This window comes from Lonchura striata, chromosome 37 (assembly GCF_050655825.1).
Source record: "Lonchura striata isolate lonStrDom1 chromosome 37, ASM5065582v1, whole genome shotgun sequence".
NCBI lineage: Eukaryota > Metazoa > Chordata > Aves > Passeriformes > Estrildidae > Lonchura > Lonchura striata.
Window position 1 is genome coordinate 14,957,135 of NC_140739.1, and position 18,327 is coordinate 14,975,461.

An 18,327-nucleotide genomic window follows, 5' to 3' on the forward strand; every position below is an offset into this window, starting at 1 on the left:
CCCGTTTTTTCCCATTTTCCCCCCATTTCCCCCTCGTTTTTTCCCATTTTTTCCCCATTCCCCCCCGTTTTTTCCCATTTTCCCCTGTTTTTTCCCATTTTTTCCCATTTTTCCCCCTTTCCCCCCCGTTTTTCCCCGTTTTCCCCCGTTTTATCCCCGAATTACGGATGTCATCCAGGTCCAGGTCATCGTAGAGGAACTCGTTCTCCTCGAAGTCGGGCTCCTGGCAGGAATCCACGTAATATTCCACGTCGTCCTTCAGCTTCCGCACGGGATCCACCGGGATCGAGTCGTTGTCCAGCATCCGCAGCAGCGTCTCCAGCATGCGCACGTGGAAGCGGTGCCGCTCCACCTGCCGCTTCAGCGCCTCGATGCGGTCCTGCTTCTGGGGCGAAAAACCCCAAAAACGGGAAAATTCATACCCAAAAATCCTAAATATTGTATTGGAGTGATGGGAGTAATGGGAATGGGGTCAGGATCCCACAGGATCCCACAGGATCCCATGGGATGGATCCCCCAGGATGGGATCTGGCAGCGGTGCCGCTCCACCTGCCGCTTCAGCGCCTCGATGCGGTCCTGCTTCTGGGGCAAAAAACCCAAAAAACGGGAAAATTCATATCCAAAAATGGTAAATATTGTATTGGAGCAATGGGAGTAATGGGAATGGGGTCAGGATCCCACAGGATCCCATGGGATGGATCCCTCTGGATGAGGTCTGGAAGCGGTGCCGCTCCACCTGCCGCTTCAGCGCCTCGATGCGGTCCTGCTTCTGGGGCGAAAAACCCCAAAAACGGGAAAATTCATACCCAAAAATGGTAAATATTGTATTGGAGCAATGGGAACAATGGGAATGGGGTCAGGATCCCATGGGATGGATCCCTCTGGATGGGGTTTGGGAGCGGTGCCGCTCCACCTGCCGCTTCAGCGCCTCGATGCGGTCCTGCTTCTGGGGCGAAAAACCCCAAAAACGGGAAAATTCATACCCAAAAATCATAAATATCACATGGGAGTGATGGGAGCAATGGGAATGGGGTCAGGGATCCCATGGGATGGATCCCTCTGGATGGGTTTGGGAGCGGTGCCGCTCCACCTGCCGCTTCAGCGCCTCGATGCGGTCCTGCTTCTGGGGCGAAAAACCCAAAAAATGGGAAAATTGATACCCAAAAATGGTAAATATTGTATTGGAGCGATGGGAGCAATGGGAATGGGGTCAGGGATCCACAGGATCCCACAGGATCCATCCCCCAGGATGGGATCTGGCAGCGGTGCCGCTCCACCTGCCGCTTCAGCGCCTCGATGCGGTCCTGCTTCTGGGGCAAAAAACCCCAAAAACGGGAAAATTCATACCCAAAAATCATAAATATCGTATTGGAGTAATGGGAATGGGGTCAGGATCCCACAGGATCCCACAGGATCCCATGGGATGGATCCCTCTGGATGGGGTTTGGCAGCGGTGCCGCTCCACCTGCCGCTTCAGCGCCTCGATGCGGTCCTGCTTCTGGGACAAAAAACCCAAAAAATGGGAAAATTCATATCCAAAAATCGTAAATATCACATGGGAGCGATGGGAGTAATGGGAATGGGGTCAGGATCCCACAGGATCCCACAGGATCCATCCCCCAGGATGAGGTTTGGGAGCGGTGCCGCTCCACCTGCCGCTTCAGCGCCTCGATGCGGTCCTGCTTCTGGGGCGAAAAACCCAAAAAACGGGAAAATTCATACCCAAAAATGGTAAATATTGTATTGGAGCAATGGGAATGGGGTCAGGGATCCACAGGATCCCATGGGATGGATCCCTCTGGATGGGATCTGGCAGCGGTGCCGCTCCACCTGCCGCTTCAGCGCCTCGATGCGGTCCTGCTTCTGGGGCGAAAAACCCAAAAACGGGAAAATTGAAATATGAAATTCCCTAAAATGGGAATAAATCCCTGGGATGGGGTCAGGGATCCGCGGGGAAAAATGGGGAAAAATGGGGGAAAAAGGGAAAAAATGGGGGAAAATGGGGAAAAATGGGAAAAAATGGGGGGAAAATTGGGGAAAAAAGGGGGAAAAATGGGAAAAAATGAGGGAAAAGGGGAAAAAATGGGGGAAAATGGGGAAAAATGGGGAAAAAGGGGGAAAATTGGGGAAAAAAGGGGGAAAAATGGGAAAAAATGGGGGAAAAGGGGAAAAAATGGGGGAAAATGGGGAAAAATGGGGAAAAAGGGGGAAAATTGGGGAAAAAAGGGGGGAAAAATGGGAAAAAATGGGGGAAAAGGGGAAAAATGGGGGAAAATGGGGAAAAATGGGGGGAAAAGGGGGAAAATTGGGGAAAAAAGGGGAGAAAATGGGAAAAAAATGGGGAAAAATGGGGGGAATGGGGAAAAATGGGGAAAAAAGGGGAAAATACAGGAAAATGGGGAAAATTGGGGAAAAATGGGGGAAAAGGGAAAAAATGGGGGAAAATGGGGAAAAATGGGGGAAACTGGGGAAAAATGGGGAAAATTGGGGAAAAAAGACGAATAAAGGGGAAAAAAATGGGAAAAAATGGGGAAAAATGGGAAAAAAAAGTGGAAAAATGGGGGGAAATGGGGAAAAATGGGGAAAAATGGGGGAAAATACAGGAAAATGGGGAAAATATGGGGAAAAATAGGAAAAAAAAGGGGAAAATGGGGATATTTTGGGGATATTTTGTGCATTTCAGCATATTTTGGGATATTTTGGGATATTTTTGGTAACTTATGGATATTCTGGGATGTTTTGGGGCGATTTTGGGCTATTTTGTGTATTTTGGGATATTTGGGGATGTTTCTGGGATATTTCTGGGATATTTTGGGGTAATTTTGGAATATTTTTGGGATATTTTGGGGTAATTTCAGGACATTTTGGGATATTTCTGGGATATTTTGTGTACTTTGGGATATTTTGGGACATTTTGAGGCGATTTGGGGATATTTTTGGTAATTTATGAATATTTTGTGTATTTTGGGATATTTCGGGGTATTTTGGGGCGATTTTGGGATATTTTGAGCATTTCACGATACTTTGGGATGTTTTGGGGTAATTTTGGGATATTTTGGGGTTATTTTGGGATATTTTGTGTATTTGGGGATATTTTGGGGTAATTTTGGGATATTTTCTGTATTTCACGGTATTTTGGGATATTTTGGGGCAATTCTGGGATATTTGGGGATATTTTTGGGGCGATTTTGGGCTATTTTGTGTATTTCGGGATATTTGTGGATGTTTCTGGGATATTTTGTGTATTTCGTGATATTTTGGGGCAATTCTGGGATATTTGGGGATATTTTGGGGCAATTTTGGGATATTTTCTGTATTTCACGATATTTTGGGATATTTTGGGGTAATTCTGAGATATTTGGGGATATTTTGGGGTAATTTTGGGATATTTTCTGTATTTCACGATATTTTGGGGTAATTTTGGGGTAATTCTGGGATATTTGGGGATATTTTTGGGGCGATTTTGGGCGATTTTGTGTATTTGGGGATATTTCTGGGATATTTTTGGGATATTTTGTGCATTTCGTGATATTTTGGGGTAATTTTGGGATATTTTCTGTATTTCACGGTATTTTGGGATATTTTGGGGTAATTCTGGGATATTTGGGGCTATTTTTGGGGTAATTTTGGGCTATTTTGTGTATTTCGGGATATTTGTGGATGTTTCTGGGATATTTTGTGCATTTCGCGATATTTTGGGGTAATTTTGGGATATTTGGGGATATTTTGGGGTAATTTTGAGATATTTTCTGTATTTCACGATATTTTGGGATATTTTGGGGCAATTCTGAGATATTTGGGGATATTTTGGGGTAATTTTGGGATATTTTCTGTATTTCACGATATTTTGGGATATTTTGGGGTAATTCTGGGATATTTGGGGCTATTTTTGGGGCGATTTTGGGCTATTTTGTGTATTTCGGGATATTTGTGGATGTTTCTGGGATATTTTGTGTATTTCGTGATATTTTGGGGTAATTTTGGGATATTTTCTGTATTTCACGGTATTTTGGGATATTTTGGGGTAATTCTGGGATATTTGGGGGAATTTTTGGGGCGATTTTGGGCGATTTTGGGCACTCACATCCTTGTCCCCCTTTTTCTTGCGCGTCTGCACCGACAGCGACTCCACCTCGCTCTCGAACTGATCCACCTGCATGTTCAGCGTGTCGATGGTGTTCTGCCAAAAACACCCAAAAAAACCCAAAAAACACAAAATTCAGACGGGCGGAAACGACAAAAAAAAATCTGGGCAAAAAAAAAAAAAATCGGGGAAGATAAATCGAATTTTGGGAGAAAAAACGACATTTCTGGGGGAAAAAAAGGAGATTTTATATGGAAATAAATGGATTTTTTTTGGAGAAATAAAGGGATTTTTGTGAGGGGAAAAACTGATGTTTTTGAGGAAAAAATGGATTTTTTCAGGAAAAATTTTATTTTTTTTCTGAGAAATATTGGATTTTTTTTCTGGAAAAAATTGGATTTTTTTTCAGGAAAAAATTGGATTTTTTTCCAGAAAAAAATTGGATTTTTTTTCAGGAAAAAATCGGATTTTTTTCCGGAAAAATTTGATTTTTTCACGGAATTTTTTTTTGTTTTTTAATTTTACCATAAACCACTGTATTTCATCAGGAAAAATCAGATTTTTTTTCCAGAAAAAATTGGATTTTTTTCCGGAAAAAATCGGATTTTTCCCGGAAAAATTGGATTTTTTCACAGAATTTTTTTTTTTTTTTAAATTTCGCCATAAACCACTGTATTTTTCTGGGAAAAACTGGATTTTTTTGGATTTTCCTCACCGTCAGCCACTGCCCGACCTCCTCCTTCTCCTTCTGCGCGGGGTCGACCTTCTGGGCCAGCCCCAGCCCCTCATTTTTTTGATAAATTAATGGATTTTTGTGAGGAAAAAAACTGATGTTTTTGAGGAAAAAAATGGATTTTTTCAGGAAAAATTTTATTTTTTTTTCCGATAAATATTGGATTTTTTTCCGGAAAAAATTGGATTTTTTTTCAGGAAAAAATCGGATTTTTTTTCTGGAAAAAATTGGATTTTTTTCCGGAAAAGATAGGATTTTTTTTCCGGAAAAAAATTGATTTATTTTCCGGAAAAAATTGGATTTTTTTTCCGGAAAAATTTGATTTTTTCATGGAATTTTTTTTTTTTTTTAAATTTTACCATAAACCACTGTATTTAATCAGGAAAAATTAGATTTTTTTTCCGGAAAAAATCGGATTTTTTTCCAGAAAAAATTGGATTTTTTTCCAGAAAAAATCGGATTTTTTCCGGGAAAATTTGCTTTTTTCACGGAATTTTATTTTGTTTTTTAATTTTACCATAAACCACTGTATTTTTCCAGGAAAAATGGGATTTTTTTGGATTTTCCTCACCGTCAGCCACTGCCCGACCTCCTCCTTCTCCTTCTGCGCGGGGTCGACCTTCTGGGCCAGCCCCAGCCCCTCATTTTTTTGAGAAATTAATGGATTTTTGTGAGGAAAAAACTGATGTTTTTGAGGAAAAAATGGATTTTTTCAGGAAAAATTTTATTTTTTTTTCCCGAGAAATATAGGATTTTTTTCCGGAAAAAATTGGATTTTTTTCCCAGAAAAAATTGGATTTTTTTTCCAGAAAAAAATGGATTTTTTCCAGAAAAAATTGGATTTTTCCCAGGAAAATTTGCTCTTTTCACGGAATTTTTTTTTTTTTAAATTTCACCATAAACCACTGTATTTAATCAGGAAAAATTGGATTTTTTTGGATTTTCCTCACCGTCAGCCACTGCCCGACCTCCTCCTTCTCCTTCTGCGCGGGGTCGACCTTCTGGGCCAGCCCCAGCCCCTCATTTTTTTGAGAAATTAATGGATTTTTGTGAGGAAAAAAACTGATGTTTTTGAGGAAAAAATGGATTTTTTTCAGGAAAAATTTTTTTTTTCCAGAAAAAATTGGATTTTTTTCCGGAAAAAATTGGATTTTTTTCCCAGAAAAAATTGGATTTTTTTTCCAGAAAAAAATGGATTTTTTCCAGAAAAAATTGGATTTTTCCCAGGAAAATTTGCTCTTTTCACGGAATTTTTTTTTTTTTAAATTTCACCATAAACCACTGTATTTAATCAGGAAAAAATGGATTTTTTCAGGAAAAATTTTATTTTTTTCCGAGAAATATTGGATTTTTTTTCCGGAAAAAATTGGATTTATTTCCGGGAAAAAATTGGATTTATTTCCGGAAAAAATTGGATTTATTTCCGGAAAAAATTGGATTTTTTTCCAGAAAAAATTGGATTTATTTCCAGAAAAAATTGGATTTTTTCCAGAAAAAAATTGGATTTTTTTCCAGAAAAAATTGGATTTTTTTCCGGAAAAATTTGATTTTTTCACGGAATTTTTTTTTTTTAATTTTACCATAAACCACTGTATTTAATCAGGAAAAATTAGATTTTTTTTCCAGAAAAAATTGGATTTTTTTCCGGAAAAAATTGGATTTTTTTTCCGGAAAAATTGGATTTTTTCACGGAATTTTTTTTTGTTTTTTAATTTTACCATAAACCACTGTATTTAATCAGGAAAAATGGGATTTTTTTGGATTTTCCTCACCGTCAGCCACTGCCCGACCTCCTCCTTCTCCTTCTGCGCGGGGTCGACCTTCTGGGCCAGCCCCAGCCCCTCATTTTTTTGAGAAATTAATGGATTTTTGTGAGGAAAAAAACTGATGTTTTTGAGGAAAAAATGGAAATTTTCAGGAAAAATTTTATTTTTTCCGGGAAATAGTGGATTTTTTTCCGGAAAAAATTGGATTTTTTTCGGGAAATATTGGATTTTTTTTCAGGAAAAAATTGGATTTATTTCCGGAAAAAATTGGATTTATTTCCAGAAAAAATTGGATTTTTTCCCGGAAAAAAATTGGATTTATTTCCGGAAAAAATTAGATTTATTTCCGGAAAAAATTGGATTTATTTCCAGAAAAAATTGAATTTTTTTCCAGAAAAAAATTGGATTTATTTCCAGAAAAAATTGGATTTATTTCCGGAAAAAATTAGATTTATTTCCGGAAAAAATCGAATTTTTTTCCAGAAAAAATTGGATTTTTGTCCAGAAAAAATTGGATTTTTCCCGGAAAAATTTGATTTTTTCACGGAATTTTTTTTTTTTTTAAATTTCACCATAAACCACTGTATTTTTCCGGGAAAAATGGGATTTTTTTGGATTTTCCTCACCGTCAGCCACTGCCCGACCTCCTCCTTCTCCTTCTGCGCGGGGTCGACCTTCTGGGCCAGCCCCAGCCCCTCCTTGCTGTACGCCTTGGTCTTGGTCTCGCGCTCCACCACCTTGAACCGCTCCATTTGCTGCCAAAAACCCCAAAAAAATCCAAATTTAGGGGGGGCAAAACCACCCAGAACCCAAAATCCACAATTTCAGGCAAAAATTCCCCTTTTCCGCAAAAAAAATCCCGTTTTTTTCACTTAAAATTCCCCTTTTCTTCACAAAAATTCTCATTTTTCACCCAATAATTCCAATTTTCTTCACAGAAATTCTCATTTTTCACCCAAAAATTCTCATTTTTCACCCAAAAATTCCCTTTTTCCACGCAAAACTTCCAATTTTTTCACCCAAAAGTCCCATTTTTCCCCTCCGTTTGCTGCCAAAACCAAAGAAAACAAATTTGGGGTGGGCAAAATCACACAGAACCCAAAATTCACATTTTTCAGACAAAAATCCCCATTTTCCACCCAAAATTTCCCATTTTTTGACTTAAAATTCCCATTTTTTTCCCCTCCATTTGCTGCCAAAAATTAAAAATAACAAATTTAGGATGGGCAAAACCACTCAGAACCCGAAATTCAAAATTTTCATACAAAAATTCCCTTTTTTTCACCAAAAAATGCCATTTCCCCCCCGTTTTTCCCCCAAAAATCCAATTTTTTTTCCAAAAAATCCCATTTTTCCCCCCAAAACTCCCATTTTTCCCCCCAAAACTCCCATTTTCCCCCCAAAAAATCCCATTTTTTCACCCAAAATCCCATTTTTTCCCAAAAAAATTGCATTTTTCCTTCAAAAAATCCCATTTTTTTCCCCCCCAAAACAAAACCATTTATTTACCCAATAATTCCCATTTTCCCCAAAAATCCCATTTTTTTTCCCCCAAAACTCCCATTTTTCCCCACAAAAATCCCATTTCTCCCCCAAAAAATCCCATTTTTTCCCCCAAAATCGCATTTTTCCCTCAAAAAAGCCTTTCCCCCCCAAAAAAACCATTTATTTCCCCAATAATTCCCATTTTCCCCAAAAATCCCATTTTTCCCCCCAAAACCCCCATTTTTTCCCCCCAAAACTCCCATTTTTTTCCCCCCAAAACTCCCATTTTTTCCCCCAAAAAATCCCATTTTTTTTCCCCCAAAACTCCCATTTTCCCCCCCAAAAATCCCATTTATTTCCCCCCCAAAAATCCCATTTTTCCCCCCAAAAATCCCATTTATTTCCCCCCAAAAATCCCATTTTTTCCCCCCAAAAATCCCATTTTTCCCCCCAAAACTCCCATTTTTTTCCCCAAAACCCCCATTTTTTCCCCAAAACTCCCATTTTTCCCCCCAAAACTCCCATTTTTCCCCCCAAAAATCCCATTTTTTCCCCCCAAAAATCCCATTTTTCCCCCCAAAAATCCCATTTTTTTTCCCAAAACCCCCATTTTTTTTTCCCAAAACCCCCATTTTTTTTCCCAAAACCCCATTTTTTTTCCCCCGCTCCCGTTTTTTCCCAAAATCCGGGTTTTTTGCCCCGATCCGGCCTCACCGTCTCGATGAGTTTGCGGTTGTCGATCAGCTGCCGCTTGTCCTTGATCTCGTTGGAGGCCACCCATGTCTTGATCTGGTCCCGCAGCCGCTGCACGAGCCCAAAACATTCCCAAAATATTCCCAAAATATTCCCAAAATATTCCCAAATATTCCCAAATATTCCAAAATGTCATAAAACACCCCAAAAATGACCAAAAATACCCAAAAAACAGCACAAAACCGGCCCAAAATGTCCCCAAAATATCCCCGATAGCCCAAAAGGCACCAAAACATCCCAAAATAGCCCCAAAAACAGCCCCAAATATCCCAAAATATCCTAAAATATCCCAAAATATCCCAAAATATCCTAAAATATCCCAAAATATCCTAAAATATCCCAAAATATCCCAAAAATATCCCAAAATCCTCTTCTTTATTTCTCCCTTTTAACCCTTTTCCCCTTTTATTCCCTTTTTTCCCTTTTTTTCCACTTTTCCCCCATTTTCCCCCATTTTCCCATTTTCCCCTTTTTCTCATTTTTCCTTTTTTTCCCATTTTTCCCTTTTTCCCCATTTTCCCTCTTTTTTCCCTATTTTTTCCTCAGTTTTTCCCATTTTCCCCCATTTTTTTCCCATTTTCTCCCCCATTTTTCCCATTTTCCCCATTTTTCCCCTCTTTTTTCCCATTTTTCCCTCTTTTTTCCCATTTTTCCCATTTTCCCCATTTTTCCCCTCTTTTTTCCCATTTTTCCCTCTTTTTTCCCATTTTTCCCATTTTCCCCATTTTTCCCCTCTTTTTTCCCATTTTTCCCCATTTTTTCCCTCTTTTTTTCCCATTTTTCCCCATTATTCCCATTTTTTCCTCCCATTTTCTCTTCTTTCCCTTTTTTCCTTTTGTTCCCATTTTTCCCTTTTTCCCTATTTTTCCCTATTTTTTCCTCAGTTTTTCCCATTTTCCACCATTTTTTTCCCATTTTCTCCCCCATTTTTCCCATTTTTTCCCTCTTTTTTCCCATTTCCCCCCATTTTTCCCCTCTTTTTTCCCATTTTTCCCATTTTCCCCATTTTTCCCTCTTTTTTCCCATTTCCCCCCATTTTTCCCCTCTTTTTTCCCATTTTTACCCATTATTCCCATTTTTTCCTCCCATTTTCTCTTCTTTCCCTTTTTTCCTCTTTTTTCCCCATTTTCCCATTTTCCCCATTTTCCCTCTTTTTCCCCCTTTTTCCCATTTTTCCCCTCTTTTTTTCCTGTTTTTTCCCCTTTTCCCGATTTTCCCTCTTTTTTCCCATTTTTCCCTTTTCCCTTATTTTCCCCCATTCTTTTCCCATTTTCTCCCCCATTTTTCCCATTTTCCCCATCTTTTCCCTCTTTTTTCCCAATTTTCCCCATTTTTCCCTCTTTTTTTCCCCATTTTTCCTTTTTTCCCCATTTTCCCTCTTTTTTCCCCATTTTTTCCCATTTTCCCCCATTTTCCCCCTCTTTTTTCCTGTTTTTCCCTATTTTCCCACTTCTTTTCCTATTTTTCCCCATTATTCCCATTTTTCCATCTTTTTTTCCCATTTTTCCCTTTTTCCCCCATTTTTTCCCTCTTGTTTTCCCATTTTTCCCCCATTTTTTCCCATTTTCCCTCTTGTTTTCCCATTTTTCCCCATTATTTTTCCCATTATTTTTCCCCATTATTTTTCCCATTATTTTTCCCATTATTCCCATTATTTTTCCCATTATTCCCATTATTTTTCCCCATTATTTTCCCCATTATTTTTCCCCATTATTTTTCCCATTATTCCCATTATTTTCCCCATTATTTTTCCCATTATTTTTCCCATTATTTTCCCCATTATTTTTCCCATTATTTTTCCCATTATTTTTCCCCATTATTTTTCCCATTATTTTTCTCATTATTTTTCCCATTTTTCCCCATTATTTTTCCCATTATTTTCCCCATTTTTTCCCCATTATTTTCCCATTATTCCCATGATTTTTCCCGTTTTTTCCCTTTTTTCCCCCAATCCCCACCTGCAGTTTTTTGATTTCCTTTTTCAGGTCAGCCTCGTATTTCTCCTTCTGGTTGGCGTTGGCAGCGTTGTGCAGCTGGGGGAAAAAATGGGAATTTTGGGAAATTTTGGGGAATTCTGGGGGTTTTGGGGTTTTTTCAGATTTTTCTGGGTTTTTTTGGGGATTTTTCCGGGTTTTTTTGGGGATTTTTCTGGGTTTTTTTGGGGATTTTTCTGGGTTTTTTTGGGGATTTTTCCGGGTTTTTTTGGGGATTTTTCCGGGTTTTTTGGGGGATTTTTCTGGGTTTTTTTGGGGATTTTTCCGGGTTTTTTTGGGGATTTTTCCGGGTTTTTTTGGGGATTTTTCTGGGTTTTTTTGGGATTTTTCTGGGTTTTTTTGGGGATTTTTCTGGGGGATTTTGGGGAATATTTGGGAATTTTGGTGGGAATTTTGGAGGTTTTTGAGGGCAGGATTTTAGGGCTTTTTGGGGCTTTTTTGGGGGGGTTTTGGGGGGATTTTGGGGGGATTTTTTTGGGGGATTTTAGGGATTTTTGGTGGGAATTTTAGGAGGATTTTTGGGGGGATATTTGGGGATTTTTGGGTGTTATTGGGGGAGGATTTTAGGGATTTTGGAGGGATTTTTTTGGGTGGATTTTTGTGGGATTTTGGAGGGGATTTTTGGGGGATTTTTGGGCGTTTTGGGGGGAGGATTTTGAGGATTTTTGGGGGATTTTTTTGTGGTTGATATTTGGGGAGATTTGGGGTTTTTGGGGGGATTTTTTGGGGAATTTTTGGGGGATTCTTGGAAGAGATTTGGGGAATTCTGGTGGGAATTTTGGGGGGATTTTTCAGGGAGGATTTTAGGGATTTTTGTTGGGAATTTTTGGGGGATTTTTGGGGGGTTATTTAGGTGGATTTTTGGGGGATTTTGGGGGAGGATTTTAGGGATTTTTGGAGGGAACTTTTGAGGGAATTTTTGGGAGTTTTGGGGGGATTTTGGAGGGGATTTTGGGGGAATTTTTGGGTGGATTTTAGGGATTTTTGGTGGGATTTTAGGGATTTTTGGTGGAAATTTTTAGGGGATTTTTGTGGGTTTTGGGGGAGGATTTTGAGGATTTTTGGGGGAATTTCGGGGATTTTTGGGGGGCTCCCCCCTGACCTTCTGCCAGATGTCCTCGAACTGCTCCACCCCCTCCGAGACCTTCTTCAGGCACCTGTCAATCTCCCCTGGGGGCGGAGCAACATCACAGCCAATCAGAGCCAGCCTCGGGCCACACCCAGTGCCCCACAGCCAATCAGAGCCAGCCTCGGGCCACACCCAGTGCCCCACAGCCAATCAGAGCTGGCCACACCCAGTTCCCCACAGCCAATCAGAGCCAGCCTCAGGCCACACCCAGTGCCCCACAGCCAATCAGAGCCAGCCTCGGGCCACACCCAGTGTCCCACAGCCAATCAGAGCTGGCCACACCCAGAGCCCCACAGCCAATCAGAGCTGGCGACACCCAGTGCCCCACAGCCAATCAGAGCTGGCCACACCCAGTGCCCCACAGCCAATCAGAGCCGGCCTCGGGCCACACCCAGTGCCCCACAGCCAATCAGAGCTGGCCACACCCACAACCCCACAGCCAATCATAGCTGGCCACACCCAGTTCCCCACAGCCAATCAGAGCTGGCCACACCCAGTTCCCCACAGCCAATCAGAGACGGCCTTGGGCCACGCCCAGAGCCTCACAGCCAATCACAGCTGGTCTTGGACCACACCCAGAGCCACACAGCCAATCAAAGGCTGCCTTTGGCCCCACCCAGGCTATCCCAGCCAATCAGAGCCTCTCTTTGGCCACAACGAGAACTCGGCAGCCAATCAGAGTCAGGCCACACCCAGAACCCCACAGCCAATCAGAGCCACCCTGTGACCCCACCCAGGCCATCCCAGCCAATCAGAGGCTCTGGCTGGCCCCACCCAGGCCATCCCAGCCAATCAGAGCCTCTCCCCGTGGCCCCGCCCACACCGTCCCAGCCAATCAGAGCCTCTCCCCGTGGCCCCACCCAGGCCATCCCAGCCAATCAGAGCCTCTCCCCGTGGCCCCGCCCATGCCGTCCCAGCCAATCAGGGCTCACCCTGCAGCTTCCTCTTGTCAGCCATGCCGGGGCGCTCTCGGCATCCCCTCGGGGGGCGCCTGCGGGGAAGGGGCAGGGACCCCAAAATCCACACGGGAACCCCCCAAAATCCACATGGGAACCCCCCAAAATCCACAGGAACCCCCAAAATCCACACGGGAACCCCAAAATCCAACCTGGGAACCCCAAAATCCTCCTTAGAACCCCAAAATCCACAGGAACCCCCAAATCCACACGGGAACCCCAAAATCCACAGGGACACCCCAAAATCCAACCTGGGAACCCCAAAATCTACACGGGAACCCCAAAATCCACACGGGAACCCCAAAATCTACAGGGACCCCCCCAAAATCCACACAGGAACCCCAAAATCTACAGGGACCCCCCCAAAATCCACACGGGAACCCCAAAATCCACAGGGACCACCCCAAAATCCCCCCTGGGAACCCCAAAATCCACACGGGAACCCCCCAAAATCCACACAGGAACCCCAAAATCCACAGGGACACCCCCCAAATTCCACATGGGAACCCCAAAATCCAACCTGGGAACCCCAAAATCCACACGGGAACCCCAAAATCCACAGGGACGCCCCCCAAAATCCACACGGGAACCCCAAAATCTACAGGGAGCCTCCAAAATCCTCCAAGGAACCCCAAAATCCACAGGGGAACCCCCCAAAATCCACACGGGAACCCCAAAATCCACACAGGAATCCCAAAATCCACATGGGAATCCCAAAATCCACACGGGAACCCCAAAATCCACAGGGACCCCCCCAAAATCCACACGGGAACCCCAAAATCCACAGGAACCCCCCAAAATCCACACGGGAACCCCAAAATCCACAGGGACCCCCCCCAAAATCCACATGGGAACCCCAAAATCCAACCTGGGAACCCCAAAATCCACACGGGAACCCCAAAATCTACAGGGAGCCTCCAAAATCCTCCAAGGAACCCCAAAATCCACACGGGAACCCCAAAATCCACCCGGGAACCCCAAAATCCACACAGGAACCCCAAAATCCACAGGGACCCCCCCCCCCAAATCCTCCTGAGAACCCCAAAATCCAGACGGGAACCCCCAAACCCCCTAAAACGGCCCTACATCCCCTATAGAACCCTACAGACACCTACATCCCCTATAGAACCCCTATAGAACCCCTCCACCCCCTCCTATAACCCCTGAACATCCCCTATATCCCCTATAGACCCCCTATATCCCCTATAGACCTCCTATACCCCCCCTTTATCCCCTATGGATCCCCTATAGATCCCCTATACCTCCCCTACATCCTCTATATTCCCCCCCCACAGAACCCCTATAGACCCCCTATATCCCCTATAGACCCCCATATATCCCCCCTACATCCCCTATAGGCCCCCTATAACCCCCAACAAGGCCCTGCATCCCCTATAGATCCCCGATATCCCCTACGGACTCCCTATACCCCCCTATATGCCCTATAGACATCCTATATCTCCTATAGACCCCCTATACCCCCCCATATCCCCTATAGACCCCCGCTACAGCACCCCTATATCCCCTATGGACCACCTATATCCCCCCTAAATCCCCTATACACCCCCCACAGAACCCCTAGATCCCCTATAGACCCCCTATAACCCTCTAACAATGCCCTATACTCCCTATAGATCCCCTATATCCCCCCTTCATCCCCTATAGACCCCCTATATTCCCTCTAACCCCCTATGGATCCCCTATAGATCCCCTACACCCCCCCTACATCCCCTATAGACCCCCTATAGATCCCCTACACCCCCTATGGATCCCCGATATCCCCCACAGAACCCCTATAGACCCCCTATATCCCCCCCTACATCCCCTATAGACCCCCAATAACCACCTATATCCCCTACAGAACCCCTATAGAACCCCGATATCCCCTACAGAACCCCTATAGACCCCAATAGCCCCCTCCAGAGCCCCGAAAGCCCCAAACATCCCCTACAGACCCCCTATAGATCCCCTATATCCCCCCTTCATCCCCTACAGACCCCCTATAGATCCCCTATATCCCCCCTAGGGAGCCCCCAACAGTGCCCTACACACCCTATAGACCCCCGATATCCCTCTACCAATGCCCTATACCCCCTATAGAACGCCTACATCCCCCTATAGACCCCCGATATCCCTCTACCAATGCCCTATACCCCCTATAGAACGCCTATATCCCCCCTATAGACCCCCTATGTACCTCTACCAATGCCCTACACCCCCTATAGAACGCCTACATCCCCCTATAGACCCCCTATGTACCTCTACCAATGCCCTACACCCCCTATAGAACGCCTACATCCCCCTATAGACCCCCGATATCCCTCTACCAATGCCCTATACCCCCTATAGAACGCCTATATCCCCCCTATAGACCCCCTATGTACCTCTACCAATGCCCTATACCCCCTATAGAACGCCTATATCCCCCCTATAGACCCCCTATGTACCTCTACCAATGCCCTATACCCCCTATAGAACGCCTACATCCCCCTATAGACCCCCGATATCCCTCTACCAATGCCCTATACCCCCTATAGAACGCCTATATCCCCCCTATAGACCCCCTATGTACCTCTACCAATGCCCTACACCCCCTATAGAACGCCTATATCCCCCCTATAGACCCCCTATGTACCTCTACCAATGCCCTATACCCCCTATAGAACGCCTACATCCCCCTATAGACCCCCTATGTACCTCTAACAATGCCCTACACCCCCTATAGAACGCCTACATCCCCCTATAGACCCCCTATGTACCTCTACCAATGCCCTATACCCCCTATAGAACGCCTACATCCCCCTATAGACCCCCTATGTCCCCCATGAACCTCTAACAATGCCCTATACCCCCTACAGAACCCATATAGGCCCCTATATCCCCTATACCCCCCAAACATCCCCTATAGAACCCCTACAGACCCCCTAGAGAGCCCCCAACAACGCCCTATACCCCCTATAGACCCCCCATAAACACCGAACATCCCCTATAGATCCCCTCCAGACCCCCAACAAATGCCAAACATCCCCTATAGAACACCTATGCACCCCAAACATCCCCTATAGAACCCCTATGCACCCCAAACATCCCCTATAGATCCCCTATACCCCCTATAACCCCTCCAGACCCCTATAACCCCCAAACATCCCCTATAGATCCCCTATATCCCCCCTGAACCCCCAAAAATCCCCTATAGATCCCCTATATCCCCCCTATAACCCCCTGCAGACCCCCATAACCCCCAAATACCTCCTATAGATCCCCTATATCCCCCCTATAACCCCCAAACATCCCCCATAGATTCCCTATATCCCCTGAACATCCCCTATAGAACCCCTACATCCCCCTATAACCCCCTCCAGAACCCTATAACCCCCAAAAATCCCCTATAGATGCCCTATATCCCCCCATAACCCCCAAAAATCCCCTATAACCCCCAAACATCCCCTATAGACCCCCTATATCCCCCCTATAACCCCCAAACATCCCCTATAGATCCCTTATATCCCCCCTATAACCCCCAAAAATCCCCTATAGATCCCCTATACCCCCCTATAACCCCCAAAAATCCCCTACAGATCCCCTATATCCCCCCACATCCCCTATAGATCCCCTATATCCCCCCATATCCCCCCACATCCCCCCTCAGGCCCCTCCCTCCCCCCCCGCCCTCACCGGCAGCTCCCGAGGCGGCCCCGGCGGCGCCGGCGCGGGGATGTCGCGATAACCTCACGAGAGCGCCGCCGCCCGCGGCCGCCGCCGCCGCCGCCGCTCCTCTCCCGTTGTTACTCCGTTTCTCTCCCGTTGTTACTCCGTTTCTCTCCCGTTTTTCTCCCGTTCTTTTCCCGTTTTTCTCCCGTTTTTCCGCCGCTCCGCCGCCCCCTCCGCTCCTCCCGCCTCAGCGGCCTCCAAGATGGCGGCGGCTCCCTCAGCCCGCCCGCTCCGCCCCGCCCGCGCGCCCCGCCCCGCGCCGCGCGCCCATTGGCCGAACCGCCTGCCCGTCAAGGAAAGCCGCGCGGTGATTGGTTAACGGCAAAAAATAGGCGGGAGGAAGCGCGACGCTGTCAATCAACGCAGCGCCGCGTTCCCATTGGTGGGGTTGTGTTTATAGCGGGGAAGGCGGGACGGCGCGGATAACGCGCATTCCCATTGGTCAGAATCGCTGTCACTCACAGCGTGGCGGGAGTGGGCGACGCCTTCGCTGATTGGCCGAGCAATGCTGCGAGGGGCGGGGGCACGCGCGAGGCTCTGCTCCTATTGGTTGCTTTTTTGAGCGAGGCAGCCAATAGCACGCAGGGGGCGTGGCCAACGAGCTGAGCTGTCACTCAAAGTAGAGGCAGCCAATAGGAGGCGGAGATCTGCTCAGTGCCCACCCAAGGGGGCGGGGCCTCCAAAAACCCTCAAAAAAAGGCCCCAAAATCCCCAAAATCCGCCCCAAAATCAGGCAAAAATCTGCCCCCAAACCTCCAAAATCCACCCCAAAACCACCCAAAATCCGCCCCAAAAACCCCCAAAATCCGCTCAAAGTCTGCCCCAAAATCTGCCCTAAAAAACTCCAAAATCCACCCCAAAACCACCCAAAATCCACCCAAAATCCCTCAAATTCTGCCCCAAAATCCTCCCCCAAAACCCCCAAAATCTGCCTAAAAACCCCAAAAACTCCCCGCAAAAGCCCCAAAATCTGCCTGAGAAACCCCTAAATCTCCCCAAAATCCATCCCAAAATGCCCCAAAAATCACACAAAATCTGCCCCAAAATCCCCCAAAATCTGCCCCAAAAGCCACCCCAAAACCCCTAAAATTCACCCCAAAATCTGCCCCAAAAACCCCCAAAATACCCCAAAATCTGCCCAAGATCCGCCCAAAATGTGCCCCAAAACTGCCCTCAAAAACCCCCAAAATCCACCCAAAATCCACCCCAAAAACTCCAAAATTTGCCCCAAATCCACCCAAAATCTGCCCCAAAATCCCCAAAAATCCGCCTCAAAATCCCCCCCAAAAATCCGCCCCAAAATCTGCCCCAAAATCCCCCAAAATCCGCCCCCCCCCCCGGTCCTCAACCCCCCCAAAAAATTCCAATTTTTATTAAAAAAAAAAAAAAATCCAACATTTATAGAAAGTTCCGGAAAAAACACAAAATTGGGACTGGGGGGGGACCCCAAAAATTTGGGGGTTCGGGTGGGGTGGGGACCCCAAATTTGTCACCCTTGAGTTTGAGGACCCCCAAAATTCCCCAAAAACTCCCCAAAATTCCCCAAAAAATTCAAATTAGAACGGGTAAAAAGGGAAGGAGTGAAGCGGGGATGGGGGATTTTGGGGTCCCTGGAAATTTTGGGGTTCTCCAAAATTTTGGGGGGATTTTGGGGTTCAGGGGGGTGGGGACCCCAAATTTGTCACCCTTGAGTTTGAGGACCCCCAAAAACTCCCC

General features: G+C 45.1%; 1 protein-coding gene across 2 annotated transcripts in view; it reads right to left on the minus strand.

The window, feature by feature from the left end:
• Nucleotides 1–16,847, minus strand: part of CNOT3 (CCR4-NOT transcription complex subunit 3) — a 45,281-nt gene extending 28,434 nt beyond the window's left edge. The window contains exons 1-8 of one of the 2 annotated variants that reach the window (XM_085565804.1): nucleotides 16,576–16,844; nucleotides 12,877–12,935; nucleotides 11,918–11,985; nucleotides 10,780–10,854; nucleotides 8,783–8,872; nucleotides 7,210–7,338; nucleotides 4,085–4,180; nucleotides 166–385 (exon numbers count right to left, since the gene is read on the minus strand). In XM_085565804.1, coding sequence (XP_085421930.1) covers nucleotides 166–385; nucleotides 4,085–4,180; nucleotides 7,210–7,338; nucleotides 8,783–8,872; nucleotides 10,780–10,854; nucleotides 11,918–11,985; nucleotides 12,877–12,901 — 703 coding nt within the window. In that variant the 5' untranslated portion in view covers nucleotides 12,902–12,935; nucleotides 16,576–16,844. Of the gene's footprint in view, nucleotides 1–165; nucleotides 386–4,084; nucleotides 4,181–7,209; nucleotides 7,339–8,782; nucleotides 8,873–10,779; nucleotides 10,855–11,917; nucleotides 11,986–12,876; nucleotides 12,936–16,575 lie in introns of both variants that reach the window. The other variant, XM_085565805.1, reaches the window with a different exon arrangement.
• Between the last annotated feature and the right edge of the window lie 1,480 nt (nucleotides 16,848–18,327).